This window comes from Girardinichthys multiradiatus, chromosome 14 (genome assembly GCF_021462225.1).
Source record: "Girardinichthys multiradiatus isolate DD_20200921_A chromosome 14, DD_fGirMul_XY1, whole genome shotgun sequence".
NCBI lineage: Eukaryota > Metazoa > Chordata > Actinopteri > Cyprinodontiformes > Goodeidae > Girardinichthys > Girardinichthys multiradiatus.
Window position 1 is genome coordinate 42,231,142 of NC_061807.1, and position 18,326 is coordinate 42,249,467.

Consider the following 18,326-nt stretch of genomic DNA (forward strand, 5'->3'; position numbering starts at 1 on the left):
GGAGTCCAGCATGCACCGGGAACAGGTCCGACTTAGTGACGACAATGCGGACCTAACTTCTGTTCTGCTTGTACAAAGACCGGGTGGCCCCTTATAAAGGGCCCCCGACTCTATACTCCTGGAGCGCCCCCCACATGGCACCACGAGGGACACAGTCCAATGCCTTCTCCAGGTCCACAAAACACATGTGGACCCGTTGGGCAAACTCCCATGAACCCTCGAGCACCCTGTAGAGAGTTTAGAGCTGGTCCAGTGTCGAACAGCCGGGACAAAAACCACACTGCTCCTCCAGAAGCCGAGGTTTGACTATCAGCCGGACCTTTCTCTCCAATACCCTGACATAGGCCTTACCAGGGAGGCTGAGGAGTGTGCTCCCACTGTTGTTCAAACACACCCTCCAGTCCCACTTCTTGTGAAGGGGGACCTTAACCCCGGTCTGCCAGTCCAGAGGCACTGTCCTTGACCGCCACACAATATTGAAGAGGTGTGTCAGCCACTACAGCCCCACATCCAGAGACTTGAGGTACTTAGGGCGGATTTCATCCATCCCCAAAGCCTTGCCACCATGGAGCTAAGTGACTTCAGCCTGGGTGATGAACGAGTCCGACTCCAAGTCCCCAGTCTCTGCTTCCACCAGGGAATGCGTGATGGCAGGATTGAAGAGATCCTCGAAGTACTCCTTCCACCACCCGATAATGTCCCAAGTCGAAGTCAGTAGCTCCCAACCCCTACTGTAAATAGTGGACCACAAGCCAACCACAGCCGACAGAACTCCTTCTTCAGCCTGACAGCATCCCTTACTGCCGGTGTCCACAACTGGGTTTAGGGATTGCTGTGATGACAGGTACAGCAGACCTTATGGCCACAGTTATGGGCGGCAGCATCGACAATATAGGCGGAATCTGGTGAAAGCTTTACTGGAGGTGGGAGTTGAATACATCCCTGGCTAAGGGCTCCGCCAGATGTTCCCAGTAGACCCTCAGTATATGTTGGGCCTGCCAAGTCTGTCTGGCTCCCTCCTCCTCCAGCGGATCCAACTCACAACCAGGTGGTGATCGGTGGACAGCTCAGCCCCTCTCTTCACTCAAGTGTCCAAGACATGTGGCCAAAGATCCAAAGACACAATCGACAAGTCGATCATTGACCTCCTGCCTAGAGTGTCCTAGTCCCAAGTGCACTGATGTGTACCCTTATGCTTAAACATGGTGTTCATTATGGACAATCCGTCACTGGCACAGAAGTCCAATAATAAAACACCATTTGGGTTCAGATCGGGGAGGCCATTCCTTCCAACCACACACCTCCAGGTGTCACTGTCGTTTCCCACTTGTGCAATGATTCCCCCAGCAGAATAAGAGAGGGCACTATCCATCACCCTTGACAGGGACGGCAAAAAGGCCGGGTACTCTGCACCACTGCTCGGCCCTTAGGCCAAAACAATGGGCAGAGACCTTACATTGTGTTTGTATGTTATGGTTACTTGCATGCATGTTCAGTAAATAAAATGATAAAATCAAACATTTGTCACAAGTTATATTGCATGTGGAAAAGTTCAAGAGATATGAATGCTTTTGGAAGCTCTGTAAATGGTGCACTGTAAAGCAATGCCTGTTTAGTCTTATGAAGGTCCTACACAGGACACCACTCCACCTACCTGCTCAACACCAACATCATTAAATTTGCTTAATACATGTGTGTTACCATGGGTAACTGGAGGAGTATCAGTAGCTCATACTGTATATGCATCTCTTTCTTCAACCTAAGCACACCATAGTTGTTTGGATGGCTATAGCAGTGAAGTTATTTATTTATTTTTTGGAAATGCAGACAGGTTTTATCTAGCTAACTCTCTAAATTGACTTTCCATTAGCAGTTTATGTTAACTAGTGAATAAAGTATCCATCTCTTCCAATCTGAAAAGTAAAAGACAGACAATGGCTTCAGAATTCCAGCTTTCTACTTTCAGGATGAGTTAGCAGGATGTACTCTGAAGTTTCGACTGGTTCAGAGATGTTTCATGTGAATGACACACACTGTGTGACCCTAATGTTGTTTTTGAATGTGTATTACATAGGCCTGCTTGTTCTGTGTAAACACTGAAATTCATCGACGTCCATCCGTCTGCTCATCCATCTGTCTTTCCATGCATCCATCCTAGAAGTTCCAAGGGCCACTAGTTTCTGAGAGGAAGCACTAGCATGTCCACAGTGACACTCTCCGACTCTCACTATGGAATTTCTAGACCTTTCACAGGATAGAAGGAAGATGTGCCACTTAGATGTGCCAAACTTACTTTGAAGTTGGAGGTTCCCTAATTAGACTTGAAGGCCACACCGGATTACCCCTTTTTAATGGAGTAGAGTTGTAACTTTACTCCAAGCTTTCCCTGCAACCCACCAACATAATCTAATCTCAGCTGCTTTTATTCTCAGAGTACAGTAAAGAATGACTTTGTTTTTTCCAGCCAAATATGTCAAAGACAAAAATACATTTTCTTTTCTGTGTTAACAGGGAGATGGTGAATGCCTGGTTTGCTGAGCGTGTCCATACCATCCAGCCATCTGTGTCTAAAGAAAACTCTTCACAGCAGCGGACCCACCAGTCCTCTTCAGATCTTTGTCCCTCTTCCAATTCCACTATCCTCCCTTCAGCCCTTATCCTCCTGGACAACCGCTGTCCCTCCCCAGCCACTGTCCCCAGCCCAGCTCCTGGTACACCAACTCGAAAAATCTCAGCATCAGAGTTTGACCGCCCACTAAGACCCATTGTGGTTAAAGACTCAGAGGGGTCCCTTACATTTGTGAGTGACTCAGAACGGGAACCCGTCCCTTTCTGTGGTTCAGTGATGGGGGATGGTGGTGTCAGGGCGGGTTGTGGTGGTGATGGTAGAGGTTGGATGGGTGACCGCTGCACCAGGCTGCTGGAGCTGGTAAAGGAAGTCTCAAGTCATCTGGATGTGACGGCGCTTTGCCATAAGATCTTCCTACACATCAATGAGCTGATTGCTGCAGATCGATACTCACTCTTTCTGGTAGGAACCTTTAACTGACACCTTATTTTATTTATTTTTTATGTGTTTATTTAGATTTTCAGATTTATACAAAGAACCACACAAATATAATACAACGGAAAAGGCCCAGAAAAAAAATTGTAAAGAAAAGAAAATAGAAAAACAATACAAAGCTGGGCATATATTGTATTCAGAGTGGAGGTGCATCACCATTATCACTATTCCACATAAATTAATAAAAACGGGGGAGGTGGCTGGTTGACAGCTCATGTATCAGGAAGGATTATGGTCCTGTTGGGCTAAAAAGTCCAAAAATGGCTGCCAGATGTTTTGAAAAGACTTGACCATCCTATCATATCTGAGTTGCTCCATATACAGTACCACAGTTAATTCTGAGAGCCGTTCCTTGAATGTAGGCACAGCTTCTGCTTTCAACAACCTTAAGAGCAGTCTCTTAGCAGTTATCACTCCATACACAAGTGTGAACTGAATGGAAAGGCCGCCTTTAAGAAGAGACAAAGAGTAACCAAACAAAGCAATATTTGGATCAGGCTTAAACTCACAGCCGTACATTTTGGAAAACCACCTAAATATGTCACACCAGACATATACAAATTTGGACAAGTCCAGAAAAGGTGGCCCAGGGAGCCCTCAGCAGACTTATGTTGATCACATGAGGGTAAGATCTTAGGGTAAATTTTATGTAATTTAGTCTTTAAATAATGCAGTCTGTGTATTACCTTGAATTTAATGAAATGATGTCTCAAATTAAAAGAGCAGGATCGTATTCTGCTGAGGCTGTCCTCCCAAGCAATGTCATGAATCTGTACACCCAAATCTCTCCCACGCTATCTCAATAGATTGTGTACCTGAGTTAGTGTCCGAGAATAACTTTACAAAATGTTTGGAATTTGGCATACCCAACAAAAGACTGTAACATTAAAATGAGCTACAACAGCATTTCATTTCCCTTTGGGATGAATAAAGTATTCTTGAATTGAATTGAATTAACATCTTTTGTCTTCTGGAAGATTTTCAAAGTCTTTTAAACTCTGATGATTATAATTCCTAATTTGTAAATATCTGAAAAAATGTGTTGATGGAACAGAGTACTTTGGCGTAGTTGGGCAAATGAGGCCTGACACCTTACTTCTAACCGTTTCCGAAAACCAGGAACCACATTCAGAAGAATAAGTCCAAAAATAGTAAATCCAAGTATTTTATTGCCATAATTACAAACAACGTTTTGCCATTCCACATTGTGCATGTTGTGGTTACCTAATTACTAACCCTCCTGAGCTCTGGATTATATTTTCCTTCCAGTCTGATTCCTGGAAAAAAATATATATATAATTGCAGTTCGTCTTGCTATCAAAACATTTTCATGGAATTGTAAAAGTAATAACATATCCAAGGAAATTACTCAATCATTTACTTCACCTATGACCATTCGACGGTTCAACATTATTGAGGGTGTGGAAGAGGCTTGTTTATTTAGATAACACACATATTTCAATGCTTAGCTAAGCGAAGTCATTAGATTGTTAGGCATTGTGTATATAAATTCACTGATCAGGATTTTGTTTTAGTATCCATTAGTCACTCAGATATAGTCTATTGCTTTCCATCATATTCTCATACTCCTTTAATGGATTTGGTTGGAAAGGATTAGCTTTGTTATTTTAGCATTTTCTTGATTACATTATTAGAGCATGTATGCTTGGTTTGTTAGAAACAAAGTGAAAACACAAGATATTGAACAGCCTCATTCTCTGTGATTAGTTCTCTATTACGGTTCTGTCATAATGTTTCAAACAGATTTGACCCACATGCAAAAAGCAATTCAGGAGAGAGTTTAACGGTAAGGAGTTTATTTACAGGAAGTTGAAATGTGCAGGAAACTGGAACTGGGATACCAACTGTAAAATAAACAGAACGGTGAGCAAGGGGGAACTCTGGACCTATGTTCTTAAATGATAATTCTGTCTTACTGATTTGAAGGAGAGATCCGCCAAGGGGGGTGGAGAGACCAGGAGGTTGATTACCCGTGGGCCAGGATGATAGATGGTCCAAGAGTTTCAGTAGTTGGTGCAATGGAAGAAGGAGGGTGGACAGGGTTCACAGAGAGAGATCCACGGAACAAAGGAATCAGGAAACTGCCAGCTGGTTTGATCCAATGAGGTAACAGGAGGCTTGAGTCTTGGTTCATGGAGCTGGATAGCTTCTTTCCAGAAGACGGTAATCCAGGAAGGGTTCGATGCTGAAGGCAAAGTCAGGTTCAGGTAACCTGCAAGGCAACAAATCCAAAATTACAAAAAGAGCAAAGCAAGGTCTAGGCAAAGACAATGTGGCTTGAGCTGTACCATAAAGGGCAACACTCTGGCAGTGAGTTGCTGGCAGCCTCCTCCATAAATACTCCTCAGCAGATCATCAAGGAGATAGAGAACACCTGTCACCTCCAGTTCAAACGCCATCTAGAGGCTAAGAACAGAAATAGCACCAAACAGACAGACATGGCACAGATCCTGACAGGTTCCTTGCAAAATGATTCATTCCCTCCAAACCTCACCACAATTGTCACATTAAAACTACAAGCTTTAAATTATTTATTGTAAAACACATATATATATATATATATATATATATATATATATATATATATTTTCTACCGCTTATTCCATAGTGGGTCGCGGGGAAGCTGGTGCCTATCTCCAGCAGTCTATGGGCAAGAGGCGGGGTTCACCCTGGACTAGTCGCCAGTCCATCGCAGGGCAACACACAAACAACCACACACACACTCATTCATACACCTAAGGGCAATTTAGAGTGACCAATTAACCTAACAGGCATGTCTTTGGACTGTGGGAGGAAGCCGGAGTACCCGGTGAGAACCCACGCATGCACAGGGAGAACATGCAAACTCCATGCAGAAAGACCCCCGGCCGGGAATCGAACTCAGGACCTTCTTGCTGCAAGGCAACAGTGCTATATATATATAAAAAATTTGTGGCTAATTTTAAAGTAGAAGGAAAAGTATTTGTGTTCCATTTTTACCAATAAAAATCGTAAAAGTGCAGTGTACACTTTTGTTCAATCTGCTTTATTCTAATACTCCTCAATAAAAATCATGTGCAACCAATTGCCTCAAATATCACATAATCAGTAAATACAGTCCAGCTGTGTGTAATATGGTATAAATGCAAATGTTCTGTTTCTTGCCTGTGTCCCTTGGTCATGAAGAACAGGGAACCCAGCAGACAGGTCAGAGAGAAAGTTGGGGAGAGGTTTAAACAAGGTTAGGTTCTAAGACAATATCCCAAGCATTGAACAAATCCCAGAGCTCTTTTCAAGACATCCTCTGAACATGAACAGAGGATGGACCAACTGCAAACAGGAGCATTAATCCAAGAAGCAGCCAAGAGCCTCATTGTAAATCTAGAGGAGCTGCAGAGATCCACAGCTCAGGTGGGGTAAATTGTTGTGCGCTCTATCCAAACTGACTGAGCTTGACATATATGGAGAGGATAAACAAACATTTCTGTCTGCAGATGTTTAAAGCTAATAGAGACATATCCCAAAAGAACTTCAGCTGGACACATCGACCAAATATTCAAACTTATTTGGTTTATCACATAAAATCCCAATAAAGGTTTTGAAGTTTGTGGTTTTAATACGGGTTGCATGATATTAAGGTAAAATGTGATCATATTGGTGATTGTCATTATTAGCTAATGTTTATTAGCTAGTGTTTACTGCAGTCCAAGCAGTTCTTTGGGTTTTAGATGTGCACAGTGATGGTGTGATGACAATAAATCGACAGATTGTGCAACCCTAGTTTGAATGTGACAAAATGTGAAAAATTATTACAGAAGACTTTTGCAAGGTACTGTCATAAGCTGTTTGACTAAACTAGTAACTAATATACCAAATAAAACTGTTTTGCATTTACCGATTGCAAAGCTGCACAGCATATCGTTTCTGTGTGTTTGTTCTTCTAGGTGGGTGAGGATAGCTCCAACAGGAAGTTCTTGGTCAGCCGGCTGTTTGACGTTGCTGAAGGCTCCACGTTGGAAGAATCATCCAGTAGCTGCATCCGACTAGAGTGGAACAAGGGGATAGTTGGGCACGTAGCTTCCACAGGACAACCACTCAATATCAAGAATGCATATGAGGTGAGGTCTTTGCTTTTTAAAGTCCCGTTCTTAACCAGGGTTTAGCCAGTGTCAGCAGAGTTTATGCTGATTCACAGTGTTTGTGCCTGTTTGCAAAAAGCTGGGGTTGCTGTGGGCCCAGTTAGTTGTTCTTGCTGAGAGTAAAGACCTGGACAGTCCACAGGAGAGTAATCTGAAGAAGGGAAAATTAGGTCAAAGGGCTCATTTGGAGGATTCATTCTTAGCACACACACGGACACACACACACGCACACACACTGCTGCGATGACCGTATCTGTGAAGTGACTTACAAACACCATCTAGAGGCTCCTAAATCAGTGGCTTCACCAAATAGAAAACAAATCTATTTGAAATTACACAAATTCACACAAACAAAAATAAACAATCTGCAAAAATACAGAATTTAAGCATTTTGTTGGTCTGGATAAGATAAGAAAATATGGAGTATGGAAAAATATCCATCCATCTGTCTGTCCGTCCAGCACCTGACATGGTTAGAAGTAAACTGATCATAAACTTTGATATTTATACCTGTGACTGGGAGATCATAAGATTCTGTGGTTGGAGCTCTCTATTTATGTCATTGGAAGTTTTCAAGCCTGTCACAATAATCAGTTTCTTTGGTCTTGTGGTGATGTTTTTTCTTAAAGGGAACTAAGTGGATGAAGCTTCATCTCAACTCTTTGTTCTCAAAGAATGGTTTATTGTCATGTTGGACTCATTAAATGCTAATTTTACTTGGCATTCTTTGCACTGACCTTCAATGTTTGTGTGCATTAAATACCGTGTAGAACAGTGTTTATTGTCATTGTCATTGCAAGACTGTTGTTGCAGTTGCTAGCAATACGAACAAAAACAAGCAGGAAACTGGAACGCTATAAGTCGAAGATGACGTAAACACCAATTTCCCAGTTCCGACTTCCCAAGTTAATGGAACACGCCATTACAAGACATTCATCTTCTTCGTGGTGGCAGACACATGGACTGGAGCTGCCTTGTGGTAGTAGTAAAGCACTACAAGCACTACAACCATTTCCTGGCACAGAAGAACAAGTTTCTTCTTCTGCTTAGCAAACAAATGACTGCTTTCTCTTCAGCTTGTGGTAGCAGCAACGTGGTATATTTAGTTGCTACTAAAACCACATTGTCAGGCAGGCGGCCAGTTTAAACAAAACTCCCGGAATTCATTGCTGACTTTTTTTTTTACTTGGTGCCCGTAGCTGCGGCTTACATGAAGGTTTGAGGCGTGAATCCAGGAAACATTTCAGTGAAGGAGATCCAGGAAAAAAACTCAGGAAGTCACCTAGGAGGTAAGCAGAGAGATAGCATAAGCTAGGAAATAGAAGGAGAAAATATTGAGTAATACACGTGGGACTAGAGGTATCACATAGGTTGAAACTCAGATGTTGAATGAGGCAGGTGTGCTGGAGTGCATTGCTTATTTCCATCCTCCAGGGAAATCTGCAGCTCTGAGAGAAAGGAACACCACACAGACCCAGCTCACCCAGATCCCTGACATTGGCAATCTGAAGAAAACTTAATTTTGTAAATTTGTATGTTTTTAGAATTGCACATTTTCTTCATTCACATTTTACAGGTTGTCAATAAAAGCTGCTATTGCAGAAACATAATTTTCATAATGCATTGTTGGTCATAGTTTTAGTGAGACTTATAAAATAATTTTTATGAGTTCCACCTTTTCACATCATGTATTTTGCTTTAAAACATCAACAGTCTGGAAAAATGGGCTTCTTGGCTGATTGCTTTATGTTCTTGCTGCCCAGCCTGTGATTGTACGTGAACAGCTATACGTTGGTAGATTTGGTGTAGGGTTGTCATGATATTAAAACTCCAAACTCAACATCAATGCTAAGAAAAATACTCAATACTGTACCCCATTAAGCTATCTGTCATCTTGCTGACCTTACATCAGTTCAAACCCACAGAATGACAGAGCCATTATGTGTCAAGCAGCAAGTTGCTAATATTTTATATTTTTTGTCAACCTATAAGTGGCTTTGCCAGCTCTACATCTAGGTTGCTTTATAGCCATGTGTCTGTAACACAGAAGGCATCAGGGACTTTTGATATCCAGTTTTTCCTGATCGTCTGCCTCACTGGCAACCCAACATATTGGCTTTTGCATTTTCCCAACAGTTCTTGTCCTTCAAACGTTTAATGTTACAGGAGTTTTGAACTTCCAGCAGAAGCAGCTCACAGGTTTGATTCTCAGCCATCAGTTGAGCCAAAGCAAGGGAAGGGCTGAGTGTTTGTGTCTGCCACATTTGAGCGGGTGGAGGTAGGCTTGGGGTCTTTTCACACCCCTGTTCGCTGTTTGCCGTCTGGGGTCGGAGGCCGGGAGAGGCTGCTCCCTTTTTTCCTTTTTGCCCCACCTATCTCTCTTTCGTGCATTTTATTTTTTCCTTTTTGTTTCTGTCTCCGTGTCCGTAACAATTGAAATAATACCAAAGCAGTTTCTAATAAAGCTTCTTTTATTAATATCAAGCAGAGCATTACAGTGTACAACTTATGAGGGGAAATCTGTTGGGCTTCTTGGCTCTTCTTGGCTATTCTGAGCGCTACTCTGCCGGGAAGGACACGGTAAAGAAAAAGAAAAGAAAAGGAAAAAAATAGAATTTGCTGGTGTTTTGCTCTGTGCTGCATTGTGTCACTACATTTTCATGTATTTATTTTCAGGGCAATATCAGCAAGTGATATCTAAATGGAAAATAGTTATTAGTTTAGTGTATGTACCTGTACACAACTAATGCACATGCAAAAAACGCCATAAAAACTTGTTACTACTGTCATTCACACAGGATGTAGCAACACTTCTTTGTTTCCTAGAGCCTCTGTCCATTTCCATTAACCCACATATGTTCTACCTGGTAATATACAGAATTGTATCATTTTAAAAACAAGGAACAAGTTAAATAAGGAAGTCCAGCCTCAGCTCCTTGCCTTGTGACTACAGATTGGATGTTAGCACTGAGACCTGAGCAGATGGGGCTCCTGACCTTTAACCCCTGTGTGTGTTACTCGTCTTTTACTTCATCCAGGACCCCCAGGTGAGACGGATTGTGCTGGGATAACTTCTGGGATTGAATGGACTGAATCTGGACCTAATTTAAATGCTATTAAATGTGTGTTTGTGTAGAAACTGACCATCTGGAAGAGTCACGAGCGTCTTCAGAAAGAAGAAAATGTGTGTTTGTGTTCCATGAGGGGAGAGCAAAGACTATGAGGCTGTAATTGAATGCATGTGTTTTTCGCACCAGTCTGACTAGAAGTGTAGCAGTAGAAGTGGGTTTTTGCGTTTATACCAAGTCTTGTTTATACACTCAGAGATGTATTGTTGTACAGTAGATTGTTGCCTGATTATGCAGAGAGCATATGTTGTCCGGCCTATTTAACCTCTTAAGCCCCAGGGGGTTTTTGTGAAGTTTGTGCTGGAAATAACACGCCAAAGTTTTTCTCAGAAATCATAAACTCTATTTAAACAATCATTATGTTAATTCAAATGCTGGTGATAATTCTGGTCTTCCTGTGCTGCTTATTGAGTCAATCCTGGGTGGATTGTGACAATCGTTTGGAATCTGTGAAACCTTCTATCAGCAGACATGCTGGTTGCATGTGTGGAGTTTATTTACTTTCTGATTCTACTGCTTGTCGTTTTAACTCTATTGGTGTTTGTAGAAATGGTTTATATCAGATTTTAGCTGAGATTCTAACATTTCTGTGGATACCTCACATGTTTATATATAACTAAGGGAACTTGCAGTAATGACAGTAGAAATAAAACATTAAATTCTTCCCACAGTACTGGGGGTTGGGGCTTATGTAAAATCCTACAGAACTCTACCATTCAAATCTCCCTGATTAGTGCTGAGACCTTTGGGCATCTGTTTGTCCCAGTGTATACCACCTGGTGAGGGACAGTCAGTTATTCTGTTATTATTTGTTGAGCACACAAAATTACCAGCAAAGTGCAAATAAATGGCTGCCTTTGCAAGAAGCTGAAAGGTTTAAAATGTGACGATTGGTTCTGTATGGGGAACAATGTGGATATCCTCTCTGGGTGTGGTCTTCTTCTGAGACCAGAGGCTTCATGACATTTTTGGGTCCCTTCATCTATCCGGCGGTTCCAACACTGAGCCACTGTGACATCTGCACACCCCAGCCACATGCAAGTTCATAATTAAACTCTATTTAAATGCCGGTAATGCTTTCTAATGCATCAGTGACCGTCCTCTCTGAGATCCACTCAGTACTTTGACCAACTGTTGGGTGATCAAATAAGTGCTTGATAACTCTATTGCTTCACAGGTGATGCCACAGCTGTGCCCTCTGGTACTTATAGATAGTGTGAATCATTTAAATATCTATTACTAGTCTGCACGTTCCAACATTATGACCAAATAGGAACATTACTCCTGGATTTATAACTTTCTATCCTAACCAGGAAGCTTAAGTTATTACATGAGCAAAATTCGGCAGTGGGAGGAACATATTAGGACTCCTCTGTAATTCTGCTTTTGAGTTCTTGTGTAGTATGAAATGCCACTACGTGTAAAATAACAGATTTTCCGGTTCTTGTGATGTATGTACAAGCCCGTAATGTTCCCTGAGAGAAATAATTTTTTTAAGGGGAAAGTGTGCTGGAACAGCAGATGTTTTGTGGCCCAAAATAAGCAGCACTGCACTTTCTGGCAATTCTGCATTGGCTTCCAGCTTTTACAGCACCCATTATGTTCATTAATAATGCAGGCTGATACTAACACTGCTGTACGCAGTGTTGCATACCTGTTATTTCCTTTTTGGAAACTAAAAGATAAAGCTAAGCCCAAAAGTATTCATAACCCTGGCAGAATAAGATAATTAATTTTTTTCATTCAACAAAGTAGGGCTGGACAATCGAATAATATCAATAATTTATCGCGAAGCTGAAAATGTCAATAGAAATAATAAGGGTAGGCTTCACAAAGCCTAAAGACAGACTATAGAATTTATATATATATATATATATATATATATATATATATATATGCGCATGTAAACCTGCTCACACTCTTTAGAGGCGTCCTTGTCCCCGTTAGTCATGACTGTAACATAGCTAGCTGGTATGATTTTTTTCTTCAGCTCTTACAGTGATTAGGCTCAGTTTGGGTGTCTGTCTTTCCTGTGAGCTCATTTGTAGTCATTTTCTTAAAGTTTTAAATTTTGCTCAGTTTTTCCGAAGTGAAAATACCTTTCCAACACTGTCCTTTGGATTCTCTGAGGCAAATGCGCTTCTTTCCAACAAAGGTACAAAAAAACACCAGCGCCACCTGTGTGGCTTACACACCTGTCGCAAGGGTTCAACATTCATAAAATAAGTTGTGCACAGTCATTTTTTTCCATCACACGTCCAACATATATGTTGCACTGTACAGCCTTGTGTGTGGACATCCCCACAGGAAAAACCTCTCCAGAATAGTCAGTTTTTGTTATTATTATCAAATTTAAACATGTAATCGGTAACACTTGTATCTATAGGCTCATTTGATTTTTTATTCCATATCCTTAGCCCTCCATGCACAGTTACAAAAAAACAAAGGAAATCCTGACGAGTGAAAACATATTTCTGTGTTCAAACTTTAATAACTCAAAAACAGTTACAGTTTCAATAAGTTTAAAAGATCAGATTAAATATTTGGATGTGTTACCTTTCAGGGCTGCACGATATCAGAAAATGTTGCGATGGCTATAATATTTGTAAATATTGCGATGACGATATCAGGTGCTAAACATGTCTTTTTTTTCTTACCTTCCTTTCTAATCTGTACTTGCTACTCTATGTGACCTTAAGCATTTTTGGCAATGTCCTTTGTGTCTGGTATGAGCTTTTGCTGCCGTGAGACTCTGTCCTACTGGATACATATACCATTAGCATGAAAGATACAACTTCAAAATTCTTCAAATTTACATTAGTCAACAATTGTTGCACTCTAAGCGATCCTTTACGATATGAATATTGCGCACAATGATATTGCGATGACGATATATTTGCGATATATTGTGCAGTCCTACTACATTTACAAGGAGACCAAGGCTCTGCATGTGCTACAAAGGGTTGAAGAAATGCACCCTATTTGACTAGGGTATTCATTTTACAGGTGTTTTACTCTTTGAGATGCTGTAATGATTCTGGAGGCACAGGAGACATCAGCAGTTTATCAGAAGTAGGGACACAAACTACTGGACTTACTCTTAGAATTGTCTTCTGCAAATCTGCAGAATCATTGCAGGACCTGTTGGGTCCAAGTTCAGCAGGGACAGGTGGTGAGAGGGTTTATCAACCTGTCAACAAAAGGAAATAAAGTTTGGGGATTATTAGTATTTTTATCAATAATATCAGACATATAGCTGCCTCCCTCTTTTTAACTTCTAATTATAAATATGAAGATTTCGTTCTGAATGTGAAATTGAACCTGCCGATATTCCTCACAGGTGTTTAACGTTACTTCTGAGCTCTAACCGTAGGAGCATTCCTCCATGGTGACTTTTTCTTGCCAGGTAGAACTTTGGTCGTTATTGGGTCAATTTCATCCATAAGAGTCACAACATTCTGACTAAAGTTATCTATTAGGTAATCAACAGAGGCTGAGTGCAGAGTGGGTGATGGTGAGAAGACCTGGGTGAATGTTGCAGAGGTACTTGTACTCGTTGTCTTCCGCTTTATCTGGGACCGGGTCGCGTCCAGGAGGCATCCGGTATAGATACCCGAGCCACCTCAACTGGCTCCTCTCGATATGGAGAATCAGCGGCTCTACTCTGAGCCCCTCCCAGATGGCCGAGCTCCTCACCCTATCTCTAAGGGAGAGGGTCTTGTTCTTTCAGTCATGACCCAAAGTTCATGGCCATAGGTGAGGGTAGGAACGTAGACCGTCTGGTAAAAGCAAGAGCTTCGCTTTTCGGCTCAGCTCTCTCTTCACCACAACAGACCGACACAGCGCCCCCATTACTGTGGCTCCTCACCAATCCGTCTGTTGATCTCCCGCTCCATTCTTCCCTCACTCGTGAACAAGACCCCGAGATACTTAAACCCCTCCACTTGAGGCAGGAACTCCCCTCCAACCTGAAGAGGACAAGCCACCCTTTTCCAGTCGAGAACCATGGCCTCGGACTTGGAGGAGCTGATCTTCATCCCAGCCGCTTCACACTTGGCTGCAAACCGCCCCAGTGCGTGCTGTAGGTCTTGGCTAGAGGGGGCCAGCAGGAGCACGTCATCTGCAAAAAGAAGAGACAAAATCCACTGATCCCCAAACCAGACCCCCTCCGGCCCTTGGCTGTGCTTAGAAATCCTGTCCATAAAAGTAATGAACAGGACCGGTGACACAGGGCAGCCCTGCCGGAGTCCAACATGCACCGGGAAGAGGTCCAACGTAGTGCCTGCAATGCGGACCAAACTCCTGCAGAGTTGTTATCATTAATCCAGTGTTCTGTAATGATCTCAGCTCTGTTTTCACCAGTGATTCCAGGGATAATGGGTTTAAATAGCAAACAGAAATAGTCAGAAAGAGCAACGTCAATCACAACATCAGCAATGTTTAGACCTCTGAAAATGACCTGATCCAGTACTTGTCCCTTGTTATGGGTTGGTTCTGTTACTTAATGTGAAGGTCCAAAGCCATCCAGAATCCTCCATAGCTATGTTGCACATGTAAAAGGACGCTGTTAAAATCAATGCATATAATGGACAGCAGTTTAGAGAGCTTATCAAAAAGATTCTGCATTATACTTTGGAGGCCTGCAGATAGTTCAAAATATTCCACCATTTAGAGAAAACGTCATGGACTATGCTTAAAAGCCAGGTTCATGGTAGGAAACCAACCAGTTAGAAAGAGGTCTGCTAATTCTGATAAGCAGTAGCCAACTAAAATGATGCCAAAGGCCTGTCTATGGTTAGAAAAAGTGTGCAGTCGAGATGTACAGTACTGTGCAAAGGTTTAGGCAGGTGTGAAAAAACCTGTAAAGAAAGAATGCTTTCAAAAATATAAATGACTTACTGGAAGTGATGGTGTGACTACCACAGAGCCCCGATGTCAACATCGTGGAGTGTGTCTGGGATTACATGAAGAGACAGAAGGATGAGAGAGCCTACATCCACAGACGATCTGTGGTTAGTTCTCCAAGATGTTTGGAACAACCTACCAGCTGATGTTCTTCAAAAACTGTGCAAGTGGACGTAGAAGAACTGATGGTGTTTTGAAGGCAAAAGGTGGTCACACCAAATATTGATTTAATTTAGATTTCTCTTTTTTTCATTCACTGCATTTTGTTGATTGATGAAAATAAATCATTAAGACTTCCATTTTTGAAATCATTCTTTGTTTACAGCATTTTTCATACCTGCCTAAAACTTTTGCACAGTACTGTAACTTGCTAGGGAACATTAAACCAAGTATTGGTGGGAGAGAATGTTTGTATCTGAGCCTGTATGTATACGTTCGAGCCTATTAGATTAGGACAAATCCACAATAAATTCAACGTATGGAATTTGATAAAAACCCCAAATAAAAATAACATTCCTGATGATGAGTGTGTCTTAACTTCTGTGTTTGTTTCTTGGGATGAAAGTTCTGTGTGTGTGTGTGTATGCTTTTTCAAGTGAGTGTGTGCTGTTTATTGTATGGGATACATTTGTGTTTGGTCGTGACTCAGCCTCCATGTGTGTGGTTTGCTCTGTTTGTGTGCATGCACATATTTAAATGGCTGTTTATCAATAGCACTGCATCATGCTGTGCTCTCATGTCCTCAGTTAATGCAGTGTTCCTCTAGATAATCTGAGCATGCACTTTGCTTCAGGATGTTTGCCTGAAAGCTTGTTAGTGTGAGGAACTGCAGAACCTGCTTCCAGGAAGTCAATCTGCATCATCTGTGGGACCCTGCTGCCCTCTGATTGGATCTTTCTGGTGGGTGATGATAAACATTTTTACTGTGCAGCATCCAAAAAGCAGTGTGTGTGCAGTTGTTTAGAAGAACTGATTCATTATTAGTCATTCAGAAACAGGCAGTGTATTAATTGTTCGACCAACGGTAGCTATTCAAGGGATGTTTTTGGTGAAACTCAGTTGAACAAAATCACTCAGCTATTATCAACAGCATTCAGTATATTTGTTCTGGCCTTCCTGCTGTTATTAGTCTTTAAATATTTCTGTCAGGGGCACAGGGGACATTGCATAGTAGCGCTGCCATCTTTTTAGTGGAGCTTGAAGTGAGAGTGCGGTGTCGAGGGGTTTTGGTTGGTAGTACTTTGTCGCTGTTTTGTGCTTTATGTTAGGAGTCATGGCACCAATTCTGTTGTTAGGTCTCTATATTTATTTGCTCTGTAACTCAAGGATTTACAGAATGATCATTCCTAATCCACCTTGCTCTTAACAGGCATATGTTGAAAGGTGAAGGTGATAAAACAGAACAGCTTTGCTGTGATCAGTTCAGCCTTCTTAATTTGTTGATGTTGGGGTCAGTTTGCTCCTTTGCAAATTTGACAACTGTCCCAACGACAACATCCTGTGGCAGACGGCTCCTGTTCTTCACTAAAAACATTAGGTGCAAAGTGATTGAAACTTCAGGAATAAGAAGCGGTGAAGAAGCAAAATAATGAACATCCACCTAACCCTAACCCTAAGTTCAGCTGCCTGAATGAGCAGCTGAAAATCCTGTTTCCTTTTGATTATGTTCTGTGCTTCCTCTGGCTTCATCTTAATACATTACTGACAAGGAAAATAGCTCAAGCTTCAAGTCTTCTTTCTGTTGTAATAATTTCCACACAGAAGATTGTTGTGATCACTGTGACCTACTTGCACCTGGGTATGATAAGTTCACTCACAGTAAAAAGATATATTTGACTGTGGACCGGCTGCTCATGGGTCAGGGCCGATCAGAGTAAATTGGCAAATTTTTACCCACTGCTCTGAAGTTAAATGGTGACCTGTACAGGGTAAACCCTGCATTCGTCTGTTGACTGATTAGTTCCACCACCTTCTGCCTACCCCAGCCTGTGATCCGGATCAGGAATAAGATGGGATAGAAAATGGAAGAAAGGACTTAACCTGTTCTCCGGAATACATCTACAGGCGTACAGGCTGTTATTCTGACAGGGAGGACAGTAGAATAGGGATCATCATATGGAATATTTATAGAAATCATTCTAGCACAAATGACACATAATTTTAGCATCCAACAGAGCACCAGCTATGTTCTGCAAGTTTACTGCAGTATTCCCCTTTGGTCATGTTTATTATACACACAGTCCCTTTGAGTAAAGAGGATGATGAGAATGGACAGAAAGTGCCAGAGGTTTTAAAGGTGAGTCAGTGGGTGGGAGAGTAGTGAACAGGAGCTGGGTCCAGTAAACAACTGTTTTTCATCCAGTACTTCCTGATTCTTCTGAAACCAACTCCCCATCTAAAAGCATGGTTTCTGCCTGCTCAATGCTGATACTAAACAAATGAACTGCATGTGAATTTGGTTTGCAAAGGAGCGAACTTTGTGTTGCATAATACCAATAGTTATGTGTTCGGATACGGTTGAATGTCAGATTTGTTATGCAAATTGAAACTGCGGGAGCAGTGAGTGTAGGTCATTGAAGTGCTTGTTGAAGCTAGGTGACGTCGGGTTCTGATGCTGATACATTGTTGAAATGTTTGCTGCTCTTATGTAAGCTGGGTATAAGCTCTGCATACTGTCAGTTGACATTTAAAGCTTTCTGTTTGTAGGCAGCAAATAAGAAGTCAACAATTAAACAAAATGTCCTTTTGTTTTGCTGCTATGCTGAAATTTAAGCTTCTTCACCTCCCAACAATGAAGAAAATGTGTAAGAAGAGCCCTGACTCAAACCTCCATCCTGCATCTTCTAAACAGTTGTTTTACTCAGTGGTGTCAAAACAGAACTCTGCAGCTGTGTTTTATTGGCTTTGGGAGTTTGTGATGGAACCTGTTCCATTTTCTGTTCAGGAACAGATAAACACTTCGTGCATCAGTATTCATACCACCTGAATTTTTTGTCGTATCACTGCTACAAATATCCATGTATTGTATTGGAATTTAATGAGATTTTATGTGACAAACACAAAGTAATGCATAATTGTAAAGTAGGGTTG

General features: G+C 41.6%; 1 protein-coding gene across 4 annotated transcripts in view; it reads left to right on the top strand.

Moving 5' to 3' along the window:
* pde5ab (phosphodiesterase 5A, cGMP-specific, b) overlaps positions 1-18,326 on the top strand; it is a 105,652-nt gene that overhangs the window by 22,305 nt on the left and 65,021 nt on the right. For all 4 annotated transcript variants that reach the window (XM_047384900.1, XM_047384901.1, XM_047384902.1 and 1 more), the window contains exons 2-3: positions 2,512-3,031; positions 7,009-7,182. In XM_047384900.1, coding sequence (XP_047240856.1) covers positions 2,512-3,031; positions 7,009-7,182 — 694 coding nt within the window. The remainder of the gene's footprint in view (positions 1-2,511; positions 3,032-7,008; positions 7,183-18,326) is intronic.